The sequence below is a fragment of the Serinus canaria genome, chromosome 21, assembly GCF_022539315.1.
Source record: "Serinus canaria isolate serCan28SL12 chromosome 21, serCan2020, whole genome shotgun sequence".
Classification (NCBI taxonomy): domain Eukaryota; kingdom Metazoa; phylum Chordata; class Aves; order Passeriformes; family Fringillidae; genus Serinus; species Serinus canaria.
This window is the reverse complement of record NC_066334.1, coordinates 1,774,567-1,791,291: the sequence shown is the minus strand read 5'-3', so window position 1 is coordinate 1,791,291 and position 16,725 is coordinate 1,774,567. Positions and strand designations below refer to the sequence as shown.

Here is a 16,725-nt window from a genome sequence, read left to right as displayed (position 1 = left end):
ATTCCCTGTTCCAGCCAATCCCAGGACTCCCAGAGCCTCCCAGCTGCTCCCAGCCCCGGGAGCTCTGGGGGCTGGAAAAACACTCCACGAAGGGAATTAATAAATGAATAATAAATGAATAACAAAGGATGGAGCCCGAGCTGTTCTTTACAGCCTTTATTGCAGGTGCACAGGTAACCCTGCACAGGTGTGAGGGTCACTCCGGGGTCACTCAGCCCTCAGGCAGTCGCTGCCTTCTGCTTGTAGGTGGCCATCATCTTCTTGATCTCAGCGATGGCTTTGCCAGGGTTCAGCCCCTGTGGGAGGGCTTGGTCAGAGCCTGGGGGGCTGCGGCACCTCCCTCCCTCCCTCCCTCCCTCCCTCCCTCCCTCCCTCCTCCTCATCCCAGCCCTACTGAACTCCCAACCCTGCTGCTCTCCCACCTTTTTCCCCCTAAAACCTGGAACTCAGCTGATGCTCTCCTTCCTTTCAAACCCCACAGGGCACAGGATGGGTTACAGTTGTAATAAACTCACAAATCTGCTGCTATTCCACCTTTTTTTCCCCTCAAAAAAGCTGGGATTCGGCTGGTTCTGTCCTTTTTTCAAAGCTGGGAGGTCACAGGATGGATCCAAGCCACAGCAAACTCACAAATCTGCTGCTGCTTCACCTCTTTTCCCCCTAAAACCTGGACCTGAGCTGGTTCTGTCCTTCCTTCCACACCCTGGGAGGTCACAGGTGGGATCCAAGCCACAGTAAAATCACAAATGAGTTGCTGCTCATAGAAATGCTTGGTACAGGAGGTGCTCAGCTCCCCTTTTCCCAAAAAACCTGGAGTTCAGCCAGACATTCTCCTTCCTTCCACACCCTGGGAGGTCACAGGAGGGCTCCAAGTGACAGCAACTCACAAATCTGCTGCTGCTCCACCTTTTTCCCCTAAAACTTGGAATTTGGCTGACATTGTCCTTCCTCTCTGCACTGAGCAGGTGCTCAGCATCCCTTTTTCCCCTAAAAGCTGGAGTTGAGCTGATTCTGTCCTTCCTTCCACACCCTGAGAGGTCACAGGAGGGATCCAAGTGACAGCAAGCTCCCAAGTCTGCTGCTGCCCCACTTTTTTCTGCCCTAAAAGCTGGAATTTGGCTGACATTGTCCTTCCTTTCTGTGCTGGGAGACTGCAGGACAGATTTAAACCGTAGCAAACTCACAAATGTGCTGCTATTCATTCAAATGTTCGTTAGAGGAGCTGCTCAACGCCTCTTTTTTCCCTAAAAAATCCCAGTCCAGCCTGACAGGAACCCTCCTTTCCATCCCAGGGAGGCTCAGGACTCCTGGGCCAGCTCTGACTCCAGCCAGGCTGGGAATTCCAGGGGGTCCAGGTGCAGCTCTGCCCCATCCCAGCCTCACTCTGGGGGCAGACTGGGAATTCCAGGTGCAGCTCTGCCCCATCCCAGCCTCACTTTGGGGGCAGACTGGGAATTCCAGGGGGTCCAGGCCCATCCCAGCCCCACTTTGGGGGCAGACTGGGAATTCCAGAGGGTCCAGGTGCAGCTCTGCCCCATCCCAGCCTCACTCTGGGGGCAGACTGGGAATTCCAGGTGCAGCTCTGCCCCATCCCAGCCTCATTTTGGGGGCAGACTGGGAATTCCAGGGGGTCCAGGCCCATCCCAGCCCCACTTTGGGGGCAGACTGGGAATTCCAGAGGGTCCAGGTGCAGCTCTGCCCCATCCCAGCCTCAGTTTTCCCAGGAAGAGCAGCCCAGCCTGGAGCAGGACGCGGAGCTGGAGCTCCTCTCCTGGCCCTGGAGCTGGGCTTTGATGGGGATCAAAGGGAGATTCTGGACGGAATTCCAGGTTTTTATGGGTGTCTGGATTTCCAGAGGCAGCCTGGGAACAGCCTGACTGCAGGGCTGTGGGGTGCTCCTGCTCTGGGATGATGAAAGCTGTGGGGTGGAGCCCTGCCAGGGAGCAGCTCCTCACTCCCAGCAGCGAGGCTGGACAGAGCCACACTGGGACAGCTCCCTCTGCTCTGCACAGGAAGGGCTCAGAAATTCCCTGGAATGCTCAGAAATTCCCTGGAGCTCTCCTGGCAGGCCCTGCTCCCAAACCCTGGGCTCAGAGGAGGAAAAGCTGATCCCAGCATCGGCTCTGCTGGGAGCTCCGGGTGTCCCCAGGCTCAGCAGAACGGGGAAGTCTGGGGAAAACTGGGACCTAAAAGGAACTTTTCCTCTGGAAACCACCAGGAATTCCAGAAAAACCACGAAAGGGATGGGGAGACCTCAGTGTGGCCTTGCTGCAGCTCAGGGGGGGCAGTGACAATAGAAGGGGACATGGTTTGAGGTGACAGAGGGGAGGTTTGGGTGGGATATTGGGGTAAATCCCTCCCTGTGAGGGAGGAGAGGCCCTGGGATGGAATTCCCAGAGGAGCTGCGGCTGCTCCAGCCCTGGAGGTGTCCAGGGCCAGCCTGGATGGGGCTGGAGCACCCTGGGCCAGTGTCCCTGCCATGGAACGAGAGGAACTTTAAGGTCCCTTCCAGCCCAAACCCCTCCAGGATTCCACGGGCTGGTTTAGGTGGGAAATTGGGATAAACTCCTCCCTGTGGGCGTGGAGAGGCCCTGGGATGGCATTCCCAGAGAGGCTGTGGCTGTCCCTGGCAGTGCCCAGGCCTGGCTGGGGCAGATGGGCCAGCGCCATGTCCTGGTGCCATGGCAGGGCTGGCACTGCCCCTGTGACCTGACTGCTCCCTCCATGCCAGGCTGTGCTCCCTGCCCCGTGCCCCACATGCCAGGCCATGGCACTGCCACTGTGACCTGACTGCTCCCTTCATGCCAGCCCATGCCCTGTGTCCCCCATGCCAGGCTGTGACACTGCCCCAGTGACTCGTGTCCCCTCCTGCCAGGCTGTGCCCCATGTCCTGTGACCATCCATGCCGGGCTGTGCCCCATGTCCCCTCCATGCCAGGCCATGTTCCGTCCATGCTACCCTGTGTCCTGTGTCCCCCATGCCAGGCTGTGACACTGACTCAGTGATGTGCGTCCCCCCCATGCCAGGCTGTGCCCCATGTTCTGTGTCCACCCATGCCAGGCTGTGCCCCATGTCCCCTCCATGCCAGCCTGTGTCCCATGTCCCCTCCATGCCGGGCTGTGACACTGCCCTAGTGATTCATATCCATCCATGCCAGGCCGTGCCCCATGTCCTGTGTCCCCTCCATGCCAGCCTGTGCCCCATGTCCCCCCATGCCAGGCTGTGACACTGCCCTAGTGATTCATGTCCTCCCCATGCCAGTCTTAGACCCATGTCCCTCCATGCCAGCCCGTGTCCTCCCATGTCCCCTCGTGTCCCGTGTCCCTCCATGCTAGCCTGTGTCCTGCCATGTCCCATGTCCCTCTGTGACAGCCCACACCCTGTGTCCCCCATGTCCCCCTATGCCAGCCCACACCCCGTGTACCCCCATGCCAGCCCGTGTCCCCCCCAGTCCCCTGTCCCTCCATGCCAGCCCACACCCTGTGTCCCCCATGCCCCCCTGTGCCAGCCCATGCCCCGTGTCCCCCCATGCCAGCCTGTGTGCCCCCATGTCCCCCCGTGTCCCTCCAGGCCAGCCCGTGTCCCCCCTGTGTCCCCCCGTGTCCCACCTTGGGGCAGGTGCGGGTGCAGTTCATGATGGTGTGGCAGCGGTACAGCGAGAACGGGTCCTGCAGCTGCGCCAGGCGCTCCTCCGTGAACTCATCCCGGGAATCGATCATCCAGCGGTACGCCTGGGGACAGGGACATGGGGGACACGGGGGGACACTGCTGGGGACACTGTGGGACACTGCTGGGACTAGGACAATGCTGGGACAATGCTGGGGACAGGGGCACTGCTGGGACACTGCTGGGGACAGGGACACTGCTGGGGACACTGCTGGGACAGGGACACCGCTGGGGACAGGGACACCGCTGGGGACACTGCTGGGACAGGGACACTGTGGGACACTACTGGGACACTGCTGGGGACAGGGACACTGCTGGGACACTGCTGGGACTGGGACACTGCTGGGGACAGGGACACTGCTGGGAACACACTCCCTGCTAGCACCAGCGGGGATCCCACAGTGACACCCACCCAGGAGTGCCAGGCCAGGCTGGTGACACCGATGCCTGAGGATTTTATATTCTGCATGTCTGAGCTCCTGCGCTGCCTTAGTGCCCAACTCCAAACCCCAGACAGGGCCAGCTGCTGCTCTCCTGCTCTGGTCACACACAGCCATTCCTCTGGGCCTGAAACTCAGTGACACCCTCCAGCCCCAGGGCCCAAAAAGGACAAACAAAATGAGTTGGGGGGCAGCAAACCTGGGGTAAACGACATCATCACCTGAAGCTGGAATTGGAGCATTAACCCCTGATATGCAAATGGAGTTAACAATTTATAATTGTCTGAAAAACTCGTGCCCATCGTCCATTTTGGGTGTGGCCTCGGAGGTGTCTGACTGCCCAAGGTGTGCCTACTAAAGGCCTCCAATAAATACCCACTTTATCCTCTTCACCCTGTCAGATCTCTGCTCTAGGCAGCCACTCCAAGGCACCCACACTGGCCAGGTGACACTGACACTGGCAGGTGACAAAGTGTCTGTCCTCACCTGCATGAGCACGGCAGGGCCCAGGTACTTGTCCCCATTCCACCAGTAGCTGGGACAGCTGGTGCTGCAGCAGGCACACAGGATGCACTCGTAGAGCCCGTCCTGCGAGGGAGGGGACAGGCAGGCTGTCACACGGGGCTGGTGACACAGGGATCCACCCCTGTCCCCGCGGAGCAGCTCCTGTGTCAGGCAGCAATTCCTGAAGGGAACAATCCCCACCCTACCAGACCAGGGCCAGGAGCTGCCCCCATGGTCCTTGTGGCCCCTCCATGTTCCTTGTAGCCCCCCAGGGCCCTTGTGGTCCCCCCAGGGTCCTCATGGCCCCTCCATGGTTCTTGTGGTCCCCCCATGGTCCTCATTGTCCCCTCATGGTTCTTTTGCCCCTGCCAGGGTCCTTGTGGTCCCCCCATGTTCCTCGTGGCCCCTCCACATTCCTCATGGCCCCACCAGGGTCCCTGGTGGTCTCCCCAGGGTCCTCATGGCCCCCTTCCAGCTCAGGGTATTCATTCCATGGTTCCAGGAGCCACACAATGAACCAGGGTCTGGGGCAGCAGGGGAAGGGCACGGCCTGGAAAGGAAGGGAGAGCTGCTGGGCTCTCCTGCACCCCTGCCTTGGGCTCCTGCACCCCTGCCTTGAGTTCCTGCATTCCCAGCTCGGGCTCTCCTGCTCTCCCAGCTCGGGCTCTCCTGCTCTCCCAGCTCGGGCTCTCCTGCTCTCCCACCTCGGGCTCTCCTGCACTCCCAGCTCGGGCTCTCCTGCTCTCCCAGCTCGGGCTCTCCTGCTCTCCCAGCTCGGGCTCTCCTGCTCTCCCAGCTCGGGCTCTCCTGCTCTCCCACCTCGGGCTCTCCTGCACTCCCACCTCGGGCTCTCCTGCTCTCCCAGCTCGGGCTCTCCTGCACTCCCACCTCGGGCTCTCCTGCACTCCCACCTCGGGCTCTCCTGCACTCCCAGCTCGGGCTCTCCTGCTCTCCCACCTCGGGCTCTCCTGCACTCCCAGCTCGGGCTCTCCTGCATTCCCAGCTCGGGCTGTCCTGCTCTCCCAGCTCGGGCTCTCCTGCTCTCCCAGCTCGGGCTCTCCTGCTCTCCCAGCTCGGGCTCTCCTGCTCTCCCAGCTCGGGCTCTCCTGCTCTCCCACCTCGGGCTCTCCTGCACACCCAGCTCGGGCTCTCCTGCTCTCCCAGCTCGGGCTCTCCTGCTCTCCCACCTCGGGCTCTCCTGCACTCCCACCTCGGGCTCTCCTGCACTCCCAGCTCTCCCAGCCCATCCCAGCCAGGACAGGCAGGGATTTGTCCCCAGTGGACAATCCCAGGGGTGCTCAGCAGGAAGGGAGGGCAGAGTCTGCCTGGCAGCTCCGGGTGCAGCCTGTCCGTGAGGGCACCCTGGCACGGAACAGGGCAGGTCCTGGATCACTTCCCGCCTGGATCACTTCCCTGTTTTTACGGGCAGGTTTTTTTTCCAGGCACAGGAGGAGCTCAGTTCTACGTGGAAGTGATCCAGGCAGCTCTGCTCATTCCTGCTGGAATGAGGAGCTGATTTCCCATCCTGGACAGGAAACTGAGGAGCTCAGGCTCCCCCGAGCCTCCCTGTGGCCCAGCAACTTCTCCCAGACAGAGACAGAGCCCAATCTGGCTTAATTCACATTCCTGAAAGTTATTTTGGGATAAAAGTTTGAGCTCAGGGAGATTCCTGGTGCCAAAATTCCCAGCAGCTCCTAACAAGCCTTTGGGAAGAGCTGTCAGCCCAGAGGGCAGAGCTCCCCCTCCTCACTCCAAATCTCATTTTTAACTGCACCACTCCAAAGGATCAAAGGTTTAAAGGAATTTTTCAGCCAAATCCAAGTTTCTCCTGCACGCAGGCTGATCCCAAAGGGAGAGGAATTCCAGCAAAGGGATCAAGAGCCATTTTCCAGGTGTGGCTTTTGGGTTTTCTGGTTCCCACCTGGCTGAAGAAGGGACTCCCAGGGCAGGGAAACTCCCTTTGGAGCTCACAGGGATCAGAGAAGCTGGAGGTGCTGCCCCTGGACAGAGATTCCTGCAGCCTGTCCAGCCCTGGGGCTCCTCAGGTGTCACACCAGGGGCTATTATGGGATGTCAGCTTGCAGACCCCCAGGGGACACCTGCAGTGTTTCCCTGAAGCCCTCTGCTCAGCCTCCCTTCCTGCTGCTCACATCCACCTCTCCCTCCCAACATGGAGATCTGGCACCTCCCAGCGGAGCAGGGACGGGCTGAGCTCGGAATCATGGAATGATGGATCCATCCTGGCAGCTCAGGGGAAAAACCCTTCCTATCTGCTGCTAATCCCTGTGGCAGCCATGGAAATCCACCCCAGACCTCGGCCACACCATCAGCCTTGTAAAGAGCTCAAAAAACTCCCCTCAAAATCCCCCTGCTCAAGACAGACACCCCAAATCTTGCACTTGAGCTTTTCCCAGGAGCTTTCCAGGCTGCAAAAGCCCAGTGAGGTGGGAGCACAGCCAGATACCCTCTCCCCACTGGAATACCCCAGCCTGGAACCTGCAGAGCGCTCCCAGCAGCAGGAATTCCACAGGGGAATGGGATGGGGGGCAATGGGATCAGAGCCCCCCTGGCAAGCCCAGCTCCCCACCCTGAGCCAGCAGCCCCAGCTGTGGGGCCGTGTCCCACACTGTGGGAGGGGGTGTGGGACAGGGAAGGGGCTGAGGGCTCAGCTGTGTCCCTGGGCTGCTCTGGGAGGGGTTTCAGCACTGAAATTGCAGTGACCAGTTTCTGGCGGTCCTCTATGGACTGCAGGTACTGCTGCTTGCCCTCCTTGGACTCGTCCTTCTTCTTCAGGTAGGGCTCGATGGATTTGTACTGGGCGTAGAAGTTACTCAGGTCCTGGGGGCAGGAAAAGCACAGGGATCTGGTTATGGGGCTGAGGAGAATTAGGCAACATCCCCAGCTGGATCCAGCCCAAATCCCACCCCTGCTGTCCATGCCATGGGGCCCTGACCCCTCCCTTCAGCCTCACCCTTGGGGGCACAGCCTCTTCCCAAAATCCCACCTAAATCCCCTCCTGGCACAGCCTCACCTCAAACTCACACCTGAGCACCCGACCAGGAGGTGCCATTCCCTCCCCAGACCTGACACATTCCAGGCCAGCACACATTTACTCACTGGGACCCACCCAGGGGACAGGTGAGCCCTGAGCCTGGTGGCAGCTGCCACGCCCTGCTCCAGCCCAGGCTGTCCCCTGGCTGCTGCCAGCCCTGCACTCACCGGAACCAGGTCCTTCACCACGTACATGTGGGGCAGGGGGTAGATTTTGGTGACTTTGCTGAGGTCACTGTCGATTTTTTTGATGCAGGCCAGGGTGTTGCCCCCGCCGATGTTCATGGCACAGGAGCCGCAGATCCCTGAGGGGGAAGAGCAGAGCCAAGTGTGGGATTCTCCCTCCTGGCCCCAAAATCCCTCTGGGCTGTCCTGAGGAAACTCTGCTCGGCTCTTCCCAATCCACCAGGATCCCAAAAAAACTCTTCCCAACCCAACAGGGTCTTGGGAAACCCCCTCCCAACCCACCAGGATCCTCACCTGTCCCAGAAAACATCCTGGAAAGGCTCTTCCCAACCTTCTGGGATCCTCACCTACCCCAAAAAATCTCTTCTCACCACACCAGGGTCCTCACCCATCCCACAAAACCTCATCACAGGTTCTGGAAAAGCCTCTTGAGGCCTCACCCATCCCCAAAAAAACCCTTCTTGTTCTTTCAGTGTCCTCACCTGTCCTGGAAAACCTCTTTCCAACCTGCCAGGGTCCCAAAAAACCTCTTCCCAATCCACCAGATTCCCAAAAAAATCCTCCCACTCCACCAGGGTCTTCATCCATCCCACAAATGCCCCAAAGGAGAAGAAAGCTGGAATTCACCACTGGGACTGAAAGTTTTTAACTTCAGCAAGGATCAAACACGGGAGCTGCTTCCACCAGCACCAAACCCCTTTTTCCATGGGGCAGCTCCTTCCCCAGCAGCACACGAGGGGGCTTGGGTGTGATTTGGGGAGGGGACAACATCCAGCTCAGCCCTCAGGTTTGGGGCATGAGGTGGGAGCCGAGGGAGGCATAAAATAAATAAAAAATAAAAAACACAACCAAAAATGGCATTAAAACGTGGGGAACTGCTGCAGCCTCCTCAGCCAGAGAATCCCAGGGCTGGCAGGGATGGAAGGGACCTCTGGGAATCATCCAGTCCAACCCTGGAGCAGGTGGCACTGGAATGTGTCCAGGGGGGTTGGGACCTCCCTGGGCTCTGTCCCACCTTTTTTGCCCCTAAAAGCCCCGACTGGGCCTGGCTTTGTCCTTCCTTCCTGTGCTGGGAGGCCACAGGAAGGATTCAAGCTGGAGTAAACCCACAGGTACATTGCTACTCATGGGATTAGCAGTCAAAGGAGGTGCTCAGCACCCCTTTTTTTCCTAAAACCTGGAATCCAGGCTGACACTGCCCTTCATTTCACGCCCCTGGAGGTCACAGGATGGATCCCAGTGACAGCAAACTCACAAACCCTCACAAACCTCACTCGACCCTTTTTCCCTCTAAAAGCTGGAGTTCCACTCCAGGAAAAGAACTTTTTTCCAAAGGTTCAGCTGGAATTTTTGTATTTTAATGGAATTTCAGTGTTTTAATTTGTGGCTGCTGCTCCTTGTCCTGTCTCTGGGCACCACTGGGAATGGTCTGGCACCCCCTGGAAATATCTGTAAGGATTGATGGGATCCCCTCTCAGCCTCCCTATCTCTGGAACAAACAAGCCCAGCTCCCACAGCCTCTCCTCACAGAAGGGGAATAAAATGCCCCAAATCATCCCCAAAATTCAGGAATGTAACCCCATTCCCCCCAGCAGGAGCTCCCTCCCCTCGTGCCCATTGCCAGGGCACAAACTGCCCTCCCAAAGGTGACAGGAGGCAGCAGGGCCACAAAAATAGCCCAACAAAGGGATGAAATGACTCCTCTGAGGGTGTCCCAGCCCCTGCACTGCCACGAGGTTCCTCCCACTGCAGAAAGGCTCCCAAGCATTTTCCAGCCAGCTGGGAGGGGAGCAGGGCCTGCAGCAGGAATGAGGGACTGGGGGAGCCACAGTGGGGCAGGCTGGAACCAGCTCGGCCTGAAAACCCATCCAGTCCAGGGAAAATATTCAGGGCAAAAGTTCTGCCTGTCTGGGAGCCCCAGTCTGTGTGGAATTCCTGCCCTGCCGTGCAGATTCCAGAGGAAAAGGTGCCTCGGGAGAGCTGCTTTCCATTCCCACCCCAGACAAAACATCCCCGGGCACTGCCTGCCCTGAGACTGCCCCTGCCTGCAGACCCACCTCGGTAATGCAGAGTCATTCCAGCCTGGAATGCAATCCCACTGCTCAGCAGGACCCTAATCCAGAGCCATTCCAGCCTGGAATGCACTCCCACAGCCCAGCAAGCCCCCGAAATCCAGAGCCATTCCAGCCAGGAATGCACTCCCACAGCCCAGCAAGCCCCTGAAATCCAGAGCCATTCCAGCCAGGAATGCACTCCCACAGCCCAGCAAGCCCCGAAATCCAGAGCATTCTACCAGGAGCACTCCCACAGCCCAGCAAGCCCCCGAAATCCAGAGCCATTCCAGCCAGGAATGCACTCCCACAGCCCAGCAAGCCCCTGAAATCCAGAGCCATTCCAGCCAGGAATGCACTCCCACAGCCCAGCGTGACCCGTGACTCAGGAGTTTTTCCCAGGGGAAGTCTGACAGCAGCCCCAAACCAGATCTGGGAGCAGCCACAGCCCCAAACCACCAGTGCCCTTTTCCTCAACCCACCCCTGCCCTCGGCCAAAGGGCCAAGGAGAAGATTCCTGGAGCTGTTCCTCGAAGTCCCGAGCGCTCTCTCCCAGTCCACCCAGTCTGATTCCCACAGCAGCCCTGGCACAGCCCCCACTGCTCCCACTCCAGCCCTGCCCTCTCAGCCTGGCTGCTGAAATCCTTCCCTGATCTCCCCACGCACTGGGAGGTGGCAGAGGAACCAGACTGGGAGAAACTGGAACAACTGGGAGCTGTGGAAGGAATTACTGGAGCTGGCAGCTCAGAACTGTGTCATTACACCCTGGGAGCACCAACTCCAGCTTTACTCCCTGGGTCACTCGGGTGTTTTATCCCCTGGGTGGGAGGAGGGAGTTCTGAGCAGTTTTACTCCCTGGGTCACTCGGGTGTTTTATCCCCAAAGGTGAGAGGAGAGGGATTCTGAGCAGTTTTACTCCTTAGTTCGCTTGGTTTTATCCCCACAGGTGGAGGAGAGTTTTTCTCCCTGGGTCATCAGGGTGTTTTATCCCCAGGGGTATGAGAGGAGGGGTTCTGAGGACTTTTACTCCTTGGTGTTTTATCTCCAAAGACGGGAGGAGAGGGGCTCTGAGCAGTTTTACTCCCTGGTTCATTTGGGTGTTTTATCCCCAGAGATGGGAGGAGAGGGGCTCTGAGCAGTTTTACTGCCTGGATCACTCAGGTGTGTGATCCAGGCAGAACCCCTCCTCTCACAACCCCAGGGATGTGAGAGGAGGGGTTCTGAGCTCCCTGAGCTCCCACAGTCAGCACCCACAGCATTCCAAGGCCATTCCAGGTGGGAATGTGCTGTCCTTACCCTCTCTGCAGGACCTGCGGAAGGTCAGCGTGGAGTCCATCTCGTTCTTGATCTTGATCAGGGCATCGAGCACCATGGGCCCACACCTGTGGCACAAATCCCACATCACCCACCCTGCAGAGCCCCCAGACTCAGGGTCTGACCCTGCACCCGCACCCAGCAGCACCTGAAAGGGTTTTTAACAATTCCCATGGATTGTGTGAATCCCAGGGATCAAAGAGGGATCTCTGAGCAGCAGGGCAGCCCCGGGGCAGGGTGGGTCGGACTCTTGTGACCACTGAGGGCTCGGCCAAGCCAAACCCCAGTGAGCTGTGCTGGCCCCTTTTCCCCTCTCGGGGTCAGGCTGACAGCCCTGCCTGGCCCCTGAGTCACCAGGGACAGGGACAAACACTGGGGGACAATTCCTGTCATTTGACACCCAGGGCACCACCCAGGGATTGTTCACTGGGGCAAAGCCACCCCAAAACCAGAGCTGTGGCTCCTGTGGGGTTTGGGTAGGGCTGGGTGGGAGTGGGAGCTCCTGGAAGGGTTTGGGGTGGATTCCTCTGGAGCAGCACCTTGGGAAGGGTTTGGGGTGGATCCCTCTGGAGAAGCCCTTGGGAAGGGTTTGGGGTGAGTTCTACTGGAGCAGCTCCTGGGAAGGGTCTGGGATGGATCCCTCTGGAAGAGCTCCTGGGAAGGGTTTGGGGTGGATCCCTCTGGAGAAGCCCTTGGGAAGGGTTTGGGGTGAGTTCTACTGGAGCAGCTCCTGGGAAGGGTCTGGGATGGATCCCTCTGGAGGAGCTCCTGGGAAGGGTTTGGGGTGGATCCCTCTGGAGAAGCCCTTGGGAAGGGTTTGGGGTGGATCCCTCTGGAGCAGCCCTTGGGAAGGGTTTGGGGTGGATCCCTCTGGAGCAGCTCCTGGGAAGGGTCTGGGGTAGATCCCTCTGGAGGAACCCTTGGGAAGGGTCTGGGGCGGATCCCTCTGGAGGAGCTTAGGGAAAATCCAGGCCCAGCATCCACAGGGAAGTTTCTGAACTCCTTCCCAGGATCCCAGGGAAGCAGGAGCTGCTCTGGGATGCCACAGCCATGGGAAGGGTGGATAGAGCTCCCTGGGAATCGTGAGTTGCACATGGAATTCCCTTCTGGAATGCGCAATTCCAGAAGGGGTTGGGCTGGAGGGACCTTCCCATCCCATTCCCAGGGGCAGGGACACCTTCCTCTACCCCAGGTGGATCCAAGCCCCAGCCAGGCTGGCCTGGGACACTTCCACAGCTTCTCTGGGAATTCTGTGCCAGCCTCGTGGGGAAGAATTCCTTCCCAACATCCCATCTAAACCTCACTCAGGGAAGAATTTCTTCCAAACCTCTCCTCTTTCAGTTCAAACCCTGTCCCCTGTCACTGCTCCTGACACCTGCCAGGCCACCACCAGGCCTTGGAAAAGCTGCTCTCCCTCTTCTTTGGCAGCCCCCAAACTTTCCAAATAAATCAAGTCTATAAAAGCCACCAGCACCTCTTTAACCCATCCCAGGGATGGTCCAGAAATGTGGAAAACCTGCTATTTCCTGTGGAAAATCTGCGTTTTCCTGGGGTAACACCCACAGTGCCTGTGGAAAATCTGCTTTATCCAGTGGAAAATTTGCTTTTCCCTATGGAAAATGTGCTTAAATCTGCTTTTTCCTGGGATAACACCCACAGGAACTGTGGAAAATCTGCCTTTTCCTGTGGGAAATTTGCTTAAATCCACTTTTTCCAGGGATGGCACCCACGGTGGCTGTGCCAGAGGTGAGCAGCCCCTTCCCAGCCATTCCCTGGAGCTGGGATTGCTCCCCAGCCCATTCCCACGGGACACCCACTTGTTCAGGTCCACCTCGTAGGTCTGCATGCGGGGTTTGTCCCCGGCCTTGTCGGGGTCCCATCTGTAGATGGCGAATTTCTTCAGCCGTGGCGCCGCCGCCGCCGTCTGCGCCTGCCGCAGCACCTGGGGCCGGGGAAAAACAGCCTCAGATCCCACCCCAGATCCAGGGAAAAACAGACTCAGATCCAGGGAAAAACAGCCTCAGATCCATCCTGGATCCAGGGAAAACAGACTCAGATCCAGGGAAAAACAGCCTCAGATCCCACCCCAGATCCATCCTGGATCCAGGGAAAACAGCCTCAGATCCAGGGAAAAACAGCCTCAGATCCATCCTGGATCCAGGGAAAAACAGACTCAGATCCAGGGAAAAACAGCCTCAGATCCCATCCTGGATCCAGGGAAAACAGCCTCAGATCCACCCCATATCCAGGGAAAAACAGACTCAGATCCAGGGAAAAACAGCCTCAGATCCCAGCAGGAGGGATCCAGAAGGAGATAGAGAAAATATATACATGTGTATATATTAAAAGCCATATTAAATGTATATATAGACACCTATATATAAAGATTCAAAAAGATAACAACTACATATAGCTTTACACACACCTATATAAATGCTATTTATGTTTGGAATTTCGTGTGGATATATATATGTATGCTGCATGTATCCACATTATTGTTATTATTTTGTGTGTACTTCTATATTATATATATATATGACACATTGTATATGACACATATTTATATACACATATATAAATTGTATTTCATAGATTATATAACACATTGTATATGTTATATATTTATATACACATATATAAATATATAGGCAGAAACATGCAATTATATGTGCATGCATATATGCACATTGCTTATGGTGTATTTTATTTGTAAATTATATGTACATGTTAATAAATTATATGTATTTGCATATTCCACTGACTGTCATTATAATGGCATAATTACATGTTTACTTTATTTATATATTGTGTTTTAAAATACAGTCTATGTATTTATACATTCTATGTATTTATACAGTGTATATTACACATTATATAGAACACATCATATTTGAGTTTATATACAAATACGTATATAAATACAAATACACATATATGTGCACATACACATACATATGCACATATAAGTATACAATTTATATGCATTTTATATGGAACAAATTCATTTATTCTATGTATGTTATAAATTACACGTATTTATAGCTGTGTTTGTAAATTATAAGTATTTGTATATTGTGTTGTATGTGTAATTACAATAACAGAATTATATTTTACATCTATATATCTTTATGCACACTATTTATATAGTGTAATTACCATCATAGAATTATATTTTACATCTATGTATCTTTATGCACGATTTATATACATTACTTATATATGTAAGTAATATAAAATGTTTGTAGATATATGTCTACATATGTCTGTAGACAAATGTAAAATATAATATAATATAATATAATATAATATAATATAATACCATATATAATATATGCATATACATTATATATATTTATAGATAAATATAAAAACATAACAATTACAAAATACATAAATTTACATAAAGACATACATATTTATATATTTCTACATCTATATAAATTATATGTATTTTTATACAATTTCTTAACATTTTATATAAATATATCCTAGGGCTCCCCGTGCCTGGATTCAGACCAATATTCCCAAAATTCCAACCCCGAGCTGCTCCTGGATCCATCAAATCCCAGAGGCTCTCCTGGCCCAGTTATCCCGGAATTCCCGAGCTCATCCTGCTCTTGCTGGGATCACCCTCGGTCCTGCTCCCCCTGCTCTTCCCAACCTTTTCCTGGAGTGCTGCCCTTGCTCTTCCCAACCTTCTCCTGCAGCATTCCCACTGCTCCCCCTCCTCTTCCCAACCTTTTCCTACACTGTTCTCCCTGCTCTTTCCAACCTTCTCCCAGAATGTTTCTCCTGCTCTTTTCCCAACCTTTTCCCGCAATGTTCCCACTCCTTCTCCCAACCTTTTCCTGGAGTGCTCCCACTGCTCTTCCCAACCTTTCCCAGGGCTCCACTTCCCATCCCTGCTCCCCTCTCCCAGGATCACTCCACACTCCTGCCCCCACTGCTCTTCCCAACCTTTTCCTGAACTGCTCCCCAAATTTCCCCTTGTCCTTTATCTCCCCCAAACCCTTCCCAGACCTTTCCAGCTGCTCTCTGCCCCCAGCCCCTCCCTCTTCCCAGCCATTCTTCCCCTATTTCACCTCCTCCTGGATCTTTCCTGCCCTCCTCACCCCTCTCCCCTCCCATCCCACGTCCTCCCCTCTCCCCTAACTGTCCTCCAATTCACACACCCTCCAGCCCCCCTGCCACTGACCCTACTCCTTCCCAAATCCCACAAACCTCTCCAGCCCCCTCCCTTCTCCCACTGACCCTACTCCTTCCCAAATCCCACATCCCCTCCTGCACCAACCTTATTCCCGAATTCCACAGACCCCACTCCCTCGCACCCCACCCCATTTTCCCGTCCACTCTTCCCAGATTTTACCGCACCCCAGTTCCCCTCCAGCCCCCCCGCCCCTCTGAAACTGCTCCCTCTGCCCACCCCAATTCCCCCTTCCAGATCCCACAAACTCTCTCTCCCACCCTTTCCCTCATGTCCCTCCCCAATTCCGCCTCCCAGACCCCACAGACCCTCTCTCCCACCCTTTCTCTCCCCAATTCCCCCTTCCCAACCCCACGACCCTCTCTCCCACCCTTTCCCTCCCCATTCCCCCTCCCAGACCCCACAGACCCTCTCTCCCACCTTTCCCTCCCCAATTCCCCCTCCCAGATCCCACAGACCTCTCTCCCACCCTTTCCCTCCCCAATTCCCCCTCCCAGACCCCACAGACCCTCTCTCCCACCCTTTCTCTCCCCAATTCCGCCTCCCAGACCCCACAGACCCTCTCTCCCCCTTTCCCTCCCCAATTCCCCCTTCCAAACCCCATAGACCCTCTCTCCCCCTTTCCCTCCCCAATTCCCCCTTCCAGACCCCACAGGCCCTCTCCAGCCCCCTCCCCACAGCCCCTTCCCCCCCTCTTACCTCACCTCACCTCCCCCTGCCCCCAGCCCCTTCCCCAACCCTGCCCTCCTGTCCATCCCTGATTTCCCCACAATCCAACCCCAGAGCCCTCACTCCAATTCCAGACCCCCCACTCCAGTTCCAGTCCCCTCCCCACAGCTCCCTCTCCCCCTCAGCTCACCGCCCTTCTCTTCCGCCCCCATCCCGGATCGCTGCAGCCCCCGCCCGCCTCTGCCACGCCTCCCCCCGCTCCACTGCCAGCTCCCGCGGCCGCCCCGGCCTCTCACCGTCCGCGGCCCGGCCCGAAGGAGCCGCGCGGGGACTCCGCGCCTCAAGGAGACTCCGACCGCGGCCGCCGCCATCTTGGCGCTGCGCAGTTCTGCCCGCCCCGGAAGCGCTCGCGCCGCCGCCATTTCCCTGGGCTGATGGGAAGGCGCGCCCGCCATTTTGAGTGTGGCTGTGCCCTCAGGAGGGCGCCATGTTTGGTGTGGCGCACCCTGTGGGACGGCAGCAGGACGCCCAAAACCCCCTTTTTCTTTCCTAAATTTCCCTTTTCCTTTCCTAAATCCCCCTTGTTTTCTCTCCTTTAATTCCCAGCATCATTGTTTTGCATGGAGGTACTGTGCTGCTA

At 56.2% G+C, this 16,725-nt stretch overlaps 1 protein-coding gene across 50 annotated transcripts; it reads right to left on the bottom strand.

The window, feature by feature from the left end:
- Positions 1-141: 141 nt before the first annotated feature.
- On the bottom strand, positions 142-16,475 carry SDHB (succinate dehydrogenase complex iron sulfur subunit B). Of its 50 annotated transcripts, none has more exons than XM_050982386.1 (10): positions 16,382-16,475; positions 13,030-13,154; positions 11,195-11,280; positions 7,830-7,966; positions 5,729-7,448; positions 5,522-5,544; positions 5,315-5,360; positions 4,593-5,268; positions 3,609-3,731; positions 142-296 (listed from the first exon to the last, which is right to left on the bottom strand). In XM_050982386.1, the coding sequence occupies exons 1-5, from the start codon at positions 16,454-16,456 to the stop codon at positions 6,954-6,956; spliced, it is 918 nt and encodes a 305-aa protein (XP_050838343.1). In that variant the 5' UTR covers positions 16,457-16,475; the 3' UTR covers positions 142-296; positions 3,609-3,731; positions 4,593-5,268; positions 5,315-5,360; positions 5,522-5,544; positions 5,729-6,953. The 50 variants fall into 50 exon arrangements, with proteins under 50 accessions (XP_050838343.1, XP_050838342.1, XP_050838344.1 ...); XM_050982385.1 differs by having other exon boundaries at positions 5,315-5,383; positions 5,798-7,448; XM_050982387.1 differs by lacking the exon at positions 5,522-5,544 and adding an exon at positions 5,430-5,452 and having other exon boundaries at positions 5,798-7,448.
- Between the last annotated feature and the right edge of the window lie 250 nt (positions 16,476-16,725).

What these genes read in the sequence shown, in the direction of transcription:
- SDHB (XM_050982339.1), bottom strand. Translation starts at nt 16,456, where the DNA reads ATGGCGGCGGCCGCGGTCGGAGTCTCCTTGAGGCGCGGAGTCCCCGCG. An exon ending in TTCGGGCCGGGCCGCGGACG is followed by an intron (nt 13,155 to 16,381) that starts GTGAGAGGCCGG and finishes CCCCGGCCCCAG; the next exon opens with GTGCTGCGGCAGGCGCAGAC. An exon ending in TACGAGGTGGACCTGAACAA is followed by an intron (nt 11,281 to 13,029) that starts GTGGGTGTCCCG and finishes TTTGTGCCACAG; the next exon opens with GTGTGGGCCCATGGTGCTCG.